The following is a 15,539-nucleotide window of genomic DNA, read 5'->3' as shown; positions in this document are numbered from 1 at the left end:
TTGCTCCTGATTTACAGCATCCGCAGTTCTTTTGGTTCTTAAGAATCTTGTATTTTAGATAGGGTCATTTCTCATTCTTCTATATTCCAATGAATACAGGCCCAAACCTCGTCAACCTTTCTTCACAAGGCAGTGCCTCCATACCTGGTATCAGACTACTGAACCTTCTTTGGACTGCCTCTAATGCTAGTATATCTTTCCTTAGATAAGGGGCCCAAAATTGTTCATAGTATTCCAGCTGTGACCTGACCAGTCTCTTGCATAGTTTTAGCAAAACCTTCCTGAGTTTATACTCAGTTCCCTTTGATATAAATGGCAACATTCCATTTGTCTTCACTATTACCCACTGAACTTGGATGCCAGATTTTTTGTAATTCATGTTTTATAGCTTTCTGCAGTCTTTCATCATTTAAATGATATGCCACCACTCCATTTCTCAAGCCAAAATGAAATATCTGAGAGATATTATCATCTGGGAATTTGGATTTTAAAATGAAGATAATTGGGTTGTTAGTTTTAGTTCTGTACAAGTGAATTACATGTCCCAAGAGGTCAGAAAGTCATTTTTGAGCCATGAATTTCCAAGAAATGACCTAAGTCAAATGACTATATAAACTATCTAGGGAGTTAATTGATGAAATGTTTACAAAGTTCATACTTTATGACATACAGAAAGACAGACCGGGGCCACAATCAGGTTTCAGTTGAAAAGAACAGTTCCATACCAGCAAAAGGCCTAGTCCAGGTTTTCAGAGATGGAAAGATGTCTTTTAAGTGTTTTAGCGGTTTAAGTACACAGGGCTTTTCTTAAACTTCATTGAGAAAAAGTCAGGGAAGTTGCTGGGGTATCTCAGTGAAGTAACAGAGAAAACTTTATTTGGTGAATAGATAGAAAGTCATAGAAAGAAAATGCTTGCAATCTGACCAGTTAAATAAGAAATTAAAGAGTTATGATTGCACTGATAACTCAATAGAATTGAGTGTCTGGGAAAGATATTGCTGGGAGAAGGGTTGATTTTTTTCTTTTTGCTGTTTATGTTAAAATCTTTTGAAGTTGTCTTACATAATATTGTTTTCTTGCACAATAAACTTGTGCTTTTTTTGTTTATTTATGTGAATATGTTCAGTGTCCAACCACCTTGGTATTAAAAATTGCAAAAATAAAAGTTGTGATCTATCAGGTTAGGTTTCACTTTGAGACATGACTTATCTAGTATTACCAACAATTGGGATCACAATAGCTAGGGGTTAGATAATGGGGATTCCTGTAATGTGGCATTCACTGGAGTACACAGGTCCTTTCAAGCACAGGAGAAATGAGTAAAACCCAGTTCATTACTTATATCTTGAATGCTACCATCTATAAAGATCTGAAGACGATTCACACTGAAGTGGAAATATTAATGCTAGACCTGCTGAGTTTCTCCAGCATTTCTGTGTTGTTATCTATGAATGAATATTGTGCCATTATTCAATGGTATTGCTGTACTTCATAATAATAACTGTAGTAAGCTCCTTCAAAGAGAAGGAAAAAGGAAACAACACAGGTTGTTTGCCTGCTGGGCCTCCATTATGGTTTATTCATGCAATAGAATCCCTACAGTAGAAACAGGCCACCCTGACTCTCCAAAGAGCACCCCACCCAGACTCACCCCCCTACCCTATAATCCTGCACTTTCCATGGCCAAACCAACCAACATATCCCTGAACACTATGGGCAATTTAGCATGACCAATCCATATCTTTGGACTCTGGGAGGAAACCCCCCAGCATCCAGTGGAAACCCAGGCAGACAATGGGAGAATGTGCGAACAGATAGTCACCCAAGGCAGGAATTAAACCCAGGTCCCTAGCACTGTAAGGCAGCAGTGTTGATCACTGAGCCACGATGCCACTGGTTTAGTTGTTAGTACTGAGCCAATGAGAAATTCAGTTCTTGATCTCTGCAGATAGCTTGGTGATTTTGGTCAGAATTTTACAATTGGCTCGAGTGTCAATATCATAGTCAGTGCTCAGATTCCTGTATGGAAATGCGTGTATGTGAGTGAGAATAGAAAAAAAAGGAGCTGGAATTGATCGTACAACCTTTGGGCCTGCCTTTTCATTCAATAAGAATATTACTGCAACTCTACAACAACTCCATTTAACCAAATGATCTCATATTCTTTGGATCTCTTGTTGGCTAAAACTTTATCTCAGTCTTGAAAATACTGAATGATAGCTCTTTAGCAAGGAGAATACCAAATATTCACAACCATCTGATTGCAGAAATGTCTCTTTATTTTACTTCTAAATTGCAAATTCTGAATCCTGACATTACAGCACCTAATTCTAGACTTCAAACCATGGGAAGCAGCATCCCAAAATCTACTCTGTCAAGCTTTTTAAAAATATTATGTATCATGAGATCATTAAATACAAATTATAAAATTTTAGATTCCATCACTGGTTGTCATACCTGAGACCTATGGGCTGTAATATGTTTTAAAAAATAGCATAAATACTGACCTAAAATGGCTGACGTGATGAACTGACCATAAATTCAGCAAATTCAAACAACCCTTTTTTTATAAAATTTTGTGGGATGTGGGCATTGCTGGCTGGCCAGAATTTATTGCCCGTCCCTAGTTGCCCTTGAGAAGGTGGGGGTGAGCTGCCTTGTTGAACTGCTGCAGTCAACCTGCTGTGGGTAGCCCACAATGCCCTTAGGGAGGGAATTCCAGGATTTTGACCCAGTGACAGTAAAGGAACGGCAATATATTTCCAGGTCAGGATGGTGAGTAGCTTGGAGGGGAACTTAAAGCTGGTGGTGTTCCCATTTATCTGCTGCCCCCGTCCTTCTAGATAGAAGTAGTCATGGGTTTGGAAGGTGCTGTCTGAGGATCTTTGGTGAATTTCTGATGCATCTTGTAGATATTACACACTGCTGCTACTGAGCGTCAGTGGTGGAGGGCATGAATGCTTGTGGATGCAGTGCCAATCAAGCGGGGGCTGCTTTGTCCTGGATGGTGTCAAGCTTTTTGAGTGATATTGGGGCTGCACTCATCCAAACATTCCTGACTTGTGCCTTGTAGGTGGTGGGCAGGCTTTGGGAGTCAAGAGGTGAGTTACGCACTGCAGTATTCCTAGCCTCTGACCTGCTCTTGTAGCCACTGCAGTTATGTGGTGAGTCCAGTTGAGTTTCTGGTCAATGAAAACCCCCAGGATGTTGATAGGGGATTCAGTGATGGTAACACCATTGAAAGTGAAGGGGTGGTGGTTAGATTGTCTCTTATTGGAGATGGTCAAAGTCTGGTATTTGTGTGGCCCGAATGTTACTTGCCACTTGTCAGCCCAAGCCTGGATATTGTCCAGATCTTGTTGCATTTGAACACAGACTGCTTCAGTGTCTGAGGAGTCACAAATGATGATGAACATTGTGCAATCATTAGCAAACATCCCTACCTCTGACCTTATGATGGAAGGAAGGTCATTTGTGAAGCAGCGGAAGATGGTTGGACCTAGGACACTACCCTGAGGAACTCCTGAAGAGATGTCCTGGAGCTGAGATGACTGATGTCCAACAACCACAACCAACTTCCTATGTGTCAAGTATGACATCAACCACCGGAGAGTTTGCCCCCTGATACCCATTAATTCTACAACAACAACACTATTAGTTCTGAGGAATGGTCACCGGACCCGAAACGTTAACTCTGTTTTCTCCTTCACAGATGCTGCCGGACCTGCTGAGCTTTTCCAGCAACTTTGTTTTTGTTCCCATTGATTCTAGCTTTGCTAGGGCTCCTTGATGCCACACTTGGTCGAATGCAGCCTTGATGTCGAGGGCTGTCACTCTCACCTCACCTCTGGAATTCAGCTCTTTTGTCCATGCTTGAACCAAGGCTGTAATGAGATCAGGAGCTGAGTGGCCCTGGCGGAACCCAAACTGGGCGTCACTGAGCAGGTTATTGCTGAGCAGGTGCTGCTTGATAGCACTGTTACTGACACCTTCCATCACTTTACTGATGGGTGGTAATTGGCCAGGTTGGATTTGTCCTACTTTTTGTGTACAGGACATAATTGGGCAATTTTCCACATTGTCAAGTAGATGCCAGTGTTGTAACTGTATTGGGACAGCTTGGCTAGGGGATTGGCAAATTCTGGAGCACAAGTCTTCAGTACTATTGCTGGAATGTTTTCAGGCCCATAGCCTTTGCAGTATCCAGTGCCTCCAACCATTTCTGAATATCATATGGAGTGAATTGAATTCATTGGAGACTGGTATCTGTAATGCTGGGAACAACTGGAGGAGACCGAGATGGATCATCCACTCGGCACTTCTGGCTGAAGATCGCTGCGAATGCTTCAGCCTTATCTTTTGCACTGATGTGCTGGGCTCTTCCATCATTGAGGATGGGGATATTTATGGAGCCTCCTCCTCCATTGAGTTGCTTAATTGTCCACCACCATTCATGACTGGATGTGGCAGGACTGCACAGCTTAGATCTGATCCGTTGGTTGTGCTCTGTCTATCACTTGCAGTTTTCACTGTTTGGCGTGCAAGTAGTCCTGTTTGGAGGCTTCACCAGGTTGATACCTCATCTTCAGGTATGGCTGGTGCTGTTCCTGGCATGCCCTCCTGCGTTTTCCATTGAGCCCTGGCTTTAATCCCCTGGCTTGATGGTAATGGTTGAGTGGGGGATACAGCGGGCCATGAGGTTACAGATTGTGCTGGAGTACAATTTTGCTGCTGTTGATGGCCCACAGCGCCTCATGGATGCCCAGTCTTGAGTCGCTAGATCTGTGTGAAGTCTGTCCCATTTAGCACAGTGATAGTGCCACACAACACGATGGAGGTTGTTCTCAATGTGAAGGCGGGACTTCGTCTCCACAAGGACTGTGCGATGACCACTCTTACTGATACTGTCATGGACAGGTGTAACTGCAGCTGGCAGATTGGTAAGGATGAGGTCAGGTATGTTTTTCCCTCTTGTTGGTTCCTTCACCACCTGCTGCAGACATTGAAATCCCCCACCCAGAGTACATTTTGTTTCCTTGCCACCCTCAGTGCTTCCTCCAAGTGTTGTTCAACATGGAGGAATACTGATTCATCAGCTGAGGGAGGATGGTACATGGTAATCAGCAGAAGGTTTCCTTGCCCATGTTTAACCTGAAGCCATGAGACTTCATGGGATTCAGAGTCAATGTTGAGGACTCCTAGAGCAACACCCTCCTGACTGTATCCCACTGTGCCGCCCCCTCTGCTGGGTCTGTCCTGCCAGTGGATCAGACCCTTTTCAGGGATGGTGATGGTGGTGTCTGGGACATTGTCTGTAAGGTATGATTCTGTGAGTATGACTGTGTCAGGCTGTTGTTTAACTAGTCTGTGAGACAGCTCTCCCAATTTTGAAACTGACCCCCAGATGTCAGTGAGGAGGACTTTGCAGGGTCGATCGGGCTGTTTCTGCCGTTGTCTTTTCCGATGTCTTGGTCGATGCCAGGTGATCCATCCAGTTTCATTTTTTTGAGACTTAGTAGTGATTGGTACAACTGAATGGCTTGCTCGGCAATTTCCGGAGGACAATTGAGAGTGAACCACATTGTTGTGGGTCTGGAGTCACATGTAGGCCAAACCAGGTGAGGGTGGCAGGTTTCCTTCTCAGAAGGACATTAGTGAACCAGATAGGTTTTTCCGACAATAGGCAATTATTTCATGGTGATCAGTAGATTCTTAATTCCAGACTTTGTTTTTAAATATTGAAATCAAATTCCACCATCTGCCATGATGCGATTCAAACTCAGGTCCCCAGAGCATTAGTTGGGTTTCTGGATTTATAGTCTAGCAATAATACTGCTAGGCCATCACCTACCCATGGATAATATGGCGCTGTCCTTATATCACGAATACCATTTGACTTTGGGAAGTACTCAAATTCCCTGCTGGTAAACAATGACCCGTTATTTGGGAGCAACACTTCCCGGAATCCACATATTGCAAAAGATGCAAGCAATCTTTCTATCGCCATCCCCACATTTGACAAATGAACCATGTCTGGGCACATTGAGTGGGCATTCAAAATGACTAAGAACATTGAGCCCATGATAGGTCCTGCACTATTGACCTGTAATGGAATCCAGGGTTTACATGGCAATTCCCACGAATGTGGGGGAGCTGCTGTCCTTGTAGGCACTCTGGGCACTGCCCCACCAATGCAGCAATGTTGGCATCCAGTCCCAGCCACCAAGCATAACTTCAGTTAGGCCTGTATCCTGTCACTCAGTCACCCTTTATTTATATGTGGAGAGTCCTTGACACTGATCCAGCTTCCTCAGAGCCAGCTTTCAGAGCGAACAGAACCTCTGATGCTCCTATTTATATCTGCCAGTCAGGGCTTCCTGATTGGACCATATTAACAGCCCAGTCACTGAATTCATATTGTATGAGGTCCACCTTGCTGACCTTGTTACAATCACTGTACAAACAAACCATACTTCTGTGCAGCAGAGCAGAGTGAACAAATGATGGGCATATAATAGCACCTTGAAGGCTTTCTGTCTCTCTCTTTATCCCTCATCCCTTCTCATCGTAACAGGAGACAGTCGCTGGTGAGAAAGCAAATTGGCAAAGCAGGCACTCACCAAAAACTCAAGTATATCTACAAATGTCACTACTGCAAAGGATATGAGTCAGCAATTAAACAACTATATCTCCAGTTGAAAATCTAACACCTCAAGGATTCTGAGGATGTTTAAATTGTATGCCTGTTTGTACCAGTCACTTTGTCATTTTTAAATACATTACCTGTGTTTGATATGTTTTATTATTTTTATGAAGTTTAAAGGTAATACATTTATCTTTCACTCAAGAAAACCTTTTCATTTTGGTAAATGCATTTTTAATTGAAGTATCATAGCTGTACTCCAAAAACAAAATAAGCTATTTGTTCTGACTGACCACAAAAGGTTAAAAGAGAGGAGCTGAATTATCTCGCCTCACCTGGTTGTAACATATGCATCCACCTTTCATTCTTCTAAATTTCATTGAGGACAGTATTGTACTAGGCTGTAATGTTTTTCCTACACAATCAGTCTCCTCACTGTCTAAGCACTTGCATGAAGATTGATTTATTGAACTTATCATGGGATAGTCACTCGTGTCTACAATGCAGAGCATGGAGATGATTGAGGAAATAAAAGATGTCACTTAGCTAACTGTATATTAATTGTGTATATCTGGTGGGTATTAGCTGAGGATTCACTTGAGCCATATAAAACAGACATCACTAAAATTGTTAAGTTGGAAGGCGCATGCAAGGTGTAATTCTGTAAAGAAATCTAAATATATGATAAGATTGGCTCCAATTTTATCCTTCCCACTGGATTTCTGGAATAAAAAAACATGCTTTCTTGTTGAGTATTTTGTTGATTGGAGCAACAAATATGTTCAGTCTCTCATTCATTTACCTGTAGGAAGAATTCCATGTTGTGTAAAAGAAGAAAATCAAATGAATGATCATGTGACATCTGTGAAGTTAATTCTTACCTAACATTTGTCCCAGGAACTCTGCTCCTTTGTCTCCAAACTGATTGTAACTGAGATCCAGCTCTGAAATTCTGAAATTAGACTATAGGTGCAACTTTGAGCAAAATAACTAGAGATACATTTTTAAAAAATCTGCCATCAAATTAATTATACATGAGCATATTATTTTTCCATGTAACTTAGTCTAGAAACTCTTCATGCAGTTACCACCATTTTAGATGCTATGTTCAATTTTCATTGAGCATTAAAGTCCACTGTATGTAACAAGGGGTATGGACACTGACAACATTCTAACCATAATGTTGAAAATCTTTTAATCTGAACAAGCTGCTGTCCCCCAGCTATTCCAAGCCAAGGTCAAAACTGGCATCCTCCTGGCAAAATGCAAAATTGTCAGATGCATCCTATCCACGACAAAAAAACTGAAAAAAAGTCTAAGCCAGCCAAATACTACAGAAGTTACTTGACTGATCAGACCATACAAAACCTCCTGTGTAACTAATTCCATTTCCTTAGGACAGTGACCAACAAAGTATACCGGCCTTTAAAATGAACTGATTATCAAGCTACCTGTTACAAGCAATATCGACAATTGGTCCAACATTCCAGCAACCAGCTTGTTACTACATTGAACATGTCTGTCACATCATTAAAACCTTCAAATCCCATCCCAGAAAATAAATATCAGTCCAAGTTCCATATTTGAGGGGATTAGCCCTGGTGTGAGGTGACATTAACTGGCTGCCATCTTGATTGCTGAAGCTATATTGCAAATAGGAAGCACAAATAAACAGAAAAGGTGAGAATGTGATGAAATAAGTACTCAACTGTTCAACTAGTCTATCTAATAGAAAAGCAATGGAAATGCCAGGCTGTTTTCAGTTCAGTTGGAAATAGGCATTGGACATTGGATATTTGACATTCGTCTTTACTTACAGATAAAGTCTCTGCAAAATATGAAGCATCGTTGCATTTCAACTTGTTTCCTGCAGATTGGAGAAGAAGCATTGGTGAGGTTATGTTGCATTGAATCACCACTAGGATATCATTCTGCGACAATTTTGCAGTGTACAGATTGCCCCAACAGGAGACAACTGTCACCTCACCATCCATCAGTCTGCCACCTTTAACTGGGTGATCTGGACATCTAGGAGGAGCCTCTCTGCCACATAAATAGCTCAGTGACAGTGGAAGGAGGCCATCAGTGGCCATTAATTTGTCACAAAAGGGCTTTCAGAGCAGCCAATGCTTCCCCTTTCGTGAGTGAATTTGACAAGCAGGGACAGAGGTAAGTAGCAATTGGCACAGTGCATAATGTCCCGTGGGGTCTTCTTAGATTAGGAATTAGTGTGAGTGTGTTATACTCAATTTGAGAGTGTTTGGTATTTAATGGGCATTCCATTCCTTAGCATTGACATCCATCACTGTAAGGAACACAAAATAAATGGTACATTTACTGTTGGTGGGTTTCCTAGTGGTTACCATGAATAAGGAGATGTTAGTCCAATATCAATAACTACTTACAATTCATGTATGAATGTTTTGTTCAAGAATTAGAACCTTTATACCATGACTGATTTGTTCTTCCATTCAAATGAAATAACATGGAAATAAACCTGACTCCCAAGAATGCTTCCTGATGGCAGAGAACTTGGAGTCTTGGAGTGGTTGGTGACCAGCTCTCACCCTCCAGGTCCTGTATCAGCTGCATTGCCTCTGATGCTTGAAAGTGCTCTGAAGTTAGAAGGAACCTGGATCTCTACTTTTTCTATCATAAAAGCGAAGTGCTGTGGATGCTGGAGAACTGAATTGAAAACATAAAGTGCTGGAGAAATGCAGCAGGTTAAGCAGTATTTGTAGAGAGAGAAATAAATCCAATATGATTCTTCTTCAGAACTGAAGGAAGCTGAAAAATTATATTTTTTACACTGTTGATAAAGGTGGAGGAAGATCAAGTGGAGCAGATAATGAGGGCCCAGACCAAAGGACAAAGGGAATGTTAATGGTCCTAGACGAGTGATATAAGTGCAAAATAGATATTTTAATGGTAAGTGTGACAAGTAAAATATAGGTCAGCCTTGTAAGAGCCAGCCCATATAAATCAGACATCAGTGTGGGAAAGGGGCTGTCATCAAAATGGAGGACAGTGTTCATGCTATAAAGTTGTTGAACTCAATGTTGAGTCTTGTCCAAACACTCTCTTCTTATACTACAGTACAGTCTTATTCTGAACATTTGGCTAATGTCAAATTTTAGATGTTTAATCCAATTATAATCTTTTCAGTCTTTTCCCCATAAGCATTAGAGTCAGCTTGTGTAAGTTGCACATCATTTACTTGTTCGGAATATATAGTGTTTAAAGGTTACTCTGTGAAAGAAGCTGAAATAGGTGAAAAATGTGGACAGTTTCAAAGTTGAAGAGTGTTTACCATTTGACTTCTTGGAAGTCAAAGGTCATAAAGTTAAAGTGTGTTGTGGTTCACTTACTGCTTACAAAAAGCCAAACAACTTTGTGGAAATCAAGCAGAACTTTTAAGAGAGATAGATGGGTTTTATGGCTTCAATCACTGAACAAACTGGTTTGTGAGTGGCCATGTGCTGAAAGTTGTGTAGCAACAGCTTCTGAACTCCAATTAATATGTTTTCTGGTAAACCTGTGCCATATCAGTTGAAGAAAGGCCTCCAGGCCACAAAGACCAAACTTTGACTCTACTGAAAGGTAACAGAAACCCCAAAAGCAGAACCAGCTACAAAGATCTCTCTTTGGTTGAAATATTGTAAGGGCCTGACAAAGTCATGTATCAAGATTTCTCAGTGATTCATCTGAACTCAAGCAGAATTTGAAGGTCTCATTGATTCTATGAGCACTTCAATCCCATCAAAGGAACTCGAATGAACTGTGAGATGTCTTCCCATTTAATCCTTTGATCTTGAAATCTCTGCCCACCATGTTATTTTTCCACTTGGTTTGTTTTTCTAAAGAAGCTGTATCATTTCTGCAGAGCTGTATTGTCTGCTCAGTGTGTGTTTGGAATTAAGTGGATATAGTTTAATTGTGCACAGTAGCTTAGTTGTTCACCAGTTTTACCAATTATTGTATGAACAAACTTTCTTAAAATACACAAAATAGATTTTAGTTAAATGCCAACTAATGGTGAGCATTTCTTTTATTCAGATGGTAGTACCAACTTTGGTGATTTAAATAAACATTTGCAGTTTTGATAAGACCCATGGTATAGCAGAGCTTGATTATCAGTGCACTCCTGCCAGCTGAGTCAAAATATGATGTACATGGAAGACCAAATCATCCACTGTAATAAGGCTTGTAATTATAAAAAACGCAAAAGCATGAATCATAGGTGTAATTACTGTCACTGAACTAGCAACCAATGTTAAAGAAAAGGTTTTATTCAGCACTTTATGATCACTGATGTTCCAGAGTGCAGTATTTTTCAAGTATGGTAACATTTGTAATGTAGGAAATGTGGCCGTCATTATGTGCCCAGCAAGCTCCCACAGCCAATCATGAGTTGATGACCAGACTGTTTGCTTTGTGCAATGTCGATTTAGAGATTAATATTGACCAGGACGGTGGGGTAACTCCCCAGCACTTCTTCCAAACATTCAAACAAGGAGAAAGATAAGGCCTCAGTTTAGCATCTCAATTGAAAGACAGAACCTCCAACAGAGCACTTCCTCACTGCTGCAGCGGAATGTTACCCTTAAATTTTGCACTCAGACATGCAAATTGAACCCAGCAACCTGTGTTTCAGAGGCAAAAGGCTACCAACTGACTAGGGAGAAAAAATTCGTTAATAGTTACATTTGTGATTTTTTTAACTTTTAAATTCAGATACAGGAAGAGAAATTTGTTGCCCTAGGTTGTGCATTACTCCATTCCATTTTCCTTTCAAATCACTTTGTTGCTGCAATAGAACAGGAAGTCTGCTAATTTGGAATTGCATGTCTGGGACTTACCATAGACTACCAGACATTGTGACCCGAGTATCTATCATGGTCCATTGCTGGACTAGATCACTTATATCTGGGAACAGCTATCATTGAACTGATAAACGTTTGCAGCTTTATAAGGCATAGCACCTACCCGAGAGTTTGATGCACTTAAGTGAAATGTTCAGTGGAAGCATTTTACACAACACTTCTACTCCCCATGTTCGTAATTCATTGTTGGACAAATTCTGAAATGACAGAAATTAATTGAAGCACAACATAAGAGATCTGAGGTCACGGAATTTTTACAACAAGAAGGAACCTTCAACCTGTCAAGTGCAAGAAGAACCAAAGTTCAAGGGATGTAATGTTGCCTTTCTGTGCGAAATTGATGATAACTGATAACTTATTTTACTTCACTCCTGTTGAAATCAATAAAAATACAGTTCTTGATATATCTGAAATGGACCACTAACTCACTGTCACTCTTACACTGTTACATGAGGTCAAAATCCACAGTAAAGCAGTCAGTCACAATTAATACACAAACACACACACACGTGCACACAAACGGACAGGTTTACACATGGGCAGATATGCGCATACACTTTACAAATTATATTTTTTATTCACTCGTGGGACATGGGCTTTGCTGCTGGGCCAGCATTGATTGTCTGCCCCTTGTTGCCCTTGGAAAGGTGATGGTGAGCTGCCTTCCTGACCTGCTGCAACCCTAGTGCTGCAAGTAGACACACAATGCTACTCAGAAGCAAATTCCAGGAATTTGACCAAGTGACATTGAAGGAAAGACAATACTTTCCCAAGTCAGGATGGTGAGAGACTTGAAGGGGAACTTGCAGGTGGTGGTACTCCATGTATCTACTGCACTTATCTTTTTAGATAGTGGTGATCTTAGGCATAGAAGGTGCCATCTAAGGAAACTTGGTGAATTATTGCAGCAGATCTTGTACATGATGCATACTTCTGCTCCTGAGCATTGAAGGTGTAGGGAATGGGTTCTTGTGGATGTGGTGCCAGTCAAGCGGTCTGCTTTGTCCTGGGCGGTATCAAGCTTCTTGAGTGTTGCTAGAGTTGCACTTATCCAGGCAAGTGGGGAGTATTCCATCACAATCCTGACTTGTGCCTTGTAGATGGTGGACAGGCTTGGGGGAGTCATGAGGTGAGTTAATTGCTGCAGTATTCCTAACATCTGGCCTGCTCTATAAGTAAGTGCATATAGCTAGGCCTGTTCAGTTTCTGGTCAATGGTACCCCCTAGGATATTGATAATGAGGGACTCAGTGATTGTAATGCCATTGAATGTTGAAGGGCAATTGTCTTTGACTGAAAGTCATTATTTCCTGGCGTTTGTATGGTGCGAATGTTATTGCTTCAGTATCTTGAGGAGTCATGGATGATGCTGAACATTGTGCAATTATCAGCAAACATCCCCACTTCAGACCTAATTTGGAGGGAAGATCAGGATTTCAAAAAACTGCAAATATGCATCAAAATTAAGGCGGCACGGTGGCTCAGTGGTTAGCACTGCTGCCTCACAGTGCCAGGGACCTGGGTTCAATTCCACCCTTAGCCGACTGTGGTGTTTGCACATTCTCCCTGCGCCTGTGTATGTTTCCTCTCACAGTCCAAAGATGTGCAGGTTAGGTGGATTGGCTATGCTAAATTGCCCATAGTGTTCAGGGATGTGTAGATTAGGTGGGTTATAGGGGGATGGGTCTGGGTGGGGTCTGAGGGTCGGTGCGGACTTGTTGGGCCGAAGGACCTGTTTCCATGCTGTAGTGATTCTATGAACTTGGCAACAAATTATAACTAGAATGTAGATCAATTCCATTTGATTATATAAAAGGTGCAGGAGGAATTGCTTGCCAAACCTTAACCTCAGGGTGTAGCCAACTGACTATCGCGTATAAAGAATACTAAAACAAACTTCACGCAAAGTGAAAATTACTTCCTTACTCTTAACAGATTTGAAAAGCTAGAAGGTATTACATATTTAATAATGCACTTTATTTACTATCAACATTTCAGTAATCTTTAAAACACAAATGAACAGTGCATGTCAACTTACTGTTCATCACCAGGGGGTACAGAGGTAAATAAAGAACATGAAAATGGAGTCTGCAACCCCATTCATGCCATTGCATCTTGGATATAGAAAGAGGTCATCCTAAACATCTTTTCTACCATTTCTTTATTGTCTACTGGATATGTATGATACCAGTTGATGGTAATACTGTACAAATCAGATCCCAGAAAGAAAGTTAACTCGATAGATCATACATTAAGTTTTTATGTTTGGTTATTATAGTAGTTTCTGTTCTTGAACGGCAGAGACAATTTTACAAGCCTTCCTGAGTCCGGTGGCATGAAGCTTTTTTAATTTCCTCATGAGATGTGGATATCATTGAGTAAGCCAGAATTTATTGCCCTTCCTAATTGCCCAGCGGGCAGCTAAGATTCAACCATAATACAGTGAGCCTGGAGTCACATGTAAGGCAGACCAGGTAAGAATGGCAGATTTCCTTCCATTAAGGACATTAGTGAAACAGATGGATTTTTACATAGTCATGAGTAGGTTAGCTTTTTATTCCAGATTTTAATTGAATTCAAATTTCAAATGGCTTTGTTGGTTAATCATTGGAAAGCTGCTCATGCATGCTTCATTTCAAATGGTCTGATAAAGTCCATCCAGTGGTACAAAAGCTGATATTTCTTTAGGTGTATTAGTTAGTGGAACTTGCCAATATCCTTTTATTAAGTCAATTCTGATGCATGTCCAATTCTTGTTCAATGTACTCCTCTGGTGTTGGAATATGAAAACAGTCCAGTTTTCTTACCACATTGACTTTGTGACTCATCCAATTCCAGTACCATTGTAAAAAGTGGGCTCCAACATTAACTCAATTTAATAATGTCATTGTCATGAACTTATTCTTGTCCCTCACTTGAGCTAATGTCTTGTGAATTCAGTCTGCAAGGATGTATTTTTTTCAGGTAATGTATAGCCAAAGCTGTTTCTCCTGAACTATTCACAAAATTTAATTTGAATCTGTACTATTTATGTAAGTCACTTTGAAAGCTTTTTTTTTGGAAGATAATACATTATTTTTCTAACCTTTCAAGAATCTTAATTAAAACTAGAGCAGATAAAAAAGCCCGAAGCTCAACATTTTACAACACTATCCAAGGCCCTATTACTAATTGTATAAGCCCTACCCTTGTTTGTTGCACCGAAATGCAACACCTCACATTTATCTAGATTGAAGTCCATCTGCCATTTCTCAGCCCATTGACCCATTTGATCAAGATCCTTAGACAACCTTCTTCAATGTCGACTATGCCACCAATTTTGATGTTGGCTGCAAACTTACTAACTATGCTTTCTATATTCTCATCAAAATCATTTATATAAATGAGAAACAAAAGAGGACCCAGAACTGATCCATATGGAAGGGAGATAGTAGGAACTGCAGATGCTGGAGAATCCGAGACAACAAGGTGCAGGGCTGGATGAACACAGCAGGCCAAGCAGCATCATAGGAGCAGAGAGGCTGACGTTTCGGGCCTAGACCCTTCATCAGAAAAGGGGGAGGGGAAAGGGGTTCCGAAATAAATAGGGAGAGAGTGGGAGGCGGATAGAAGAGGGATAGAGGAGAGGATAGGTGGAGAGGAAACAAACAGGTCGAAGAGGCGGGGATGGAGCCAGTAAAGGTGAGTGTAGGTAGGGAGTTAGGAAGGGGATAGGTCAGTCCAGGGAGGACGGACAGGTCAAGGGGGCCATCAGAAAAGGGGGAGGGGAAGGGGGTTTTGAAATAAATAGGGAGAGAGTGGGAGGCGGAAAGAAGAGGGATAGAGGAGAGGAAACAAACAGGTCGAAGAGGCGGGGATGGAGCCAGTAAAGGTGAGTGTAGGTAGGGAGTTAGGAAGGGGATAGGTCAGTCCAGGGAGGACGGACAGGTCAAGGGGGCGGGATGAGGTTGGTCGGTAGGAGATGGAGGTGCGGCTTGAGGTGGGAGGAGGGGATAGGTGGGAGGAAGAACAGG

The 15,539-nt window shown here is 41.3% G+C and overlaps 1 protein-coding gene across 1 annotated transcript in view; it reads right to left on the bottom strand.

The window, feature by feature from the left end:
* The window catches only part of LOC109935765 (leucine-rich repeat-containing protein 74A), a 59,685-nt gene that overhangs the window by 35,361 nt on the left and 8,785 nt on the right, over positions 1 to 15,539 (bottom strand). The window contains exons 4-6 of the mRNA XM_048600019.1: positions 11,631 to 11,724; positions 8,462 to 8,511; positions 7,531 to 7,607 (exon numbers count right to left, since the gene is read on the bottom strand). Coding sequence (XP_048455976.1) covers positions 7,531 to 7,607; positions 8,462 to 8,511; positions 11,631 to 11,724 — 221 coding nt within the window. The remainder of the gene's footprint in view (positions 1 to 7,530; positions 7,608 to 8,461; positions 8,512 to 11,630; positions 11,725 to 15,539) is intronic.

This window comes from Rhincodon typus, chromosome 8, assembly GCF_021869965.1.
Source record: "Rhincodon typus isolate 14 chromosome 8, sRhiTyp1.1, whole genome shotgun sequence".
Lineage (NCBI taxonomy): Eukaryota > Metazoa > Chordata > Chondrichthyes > Orectolobiformes > Rhincodontidae > Rhincodon > Rhincodon typus.
This window is presented reverse-complemented; position numbering and strand designations above follow the sequence as displayed.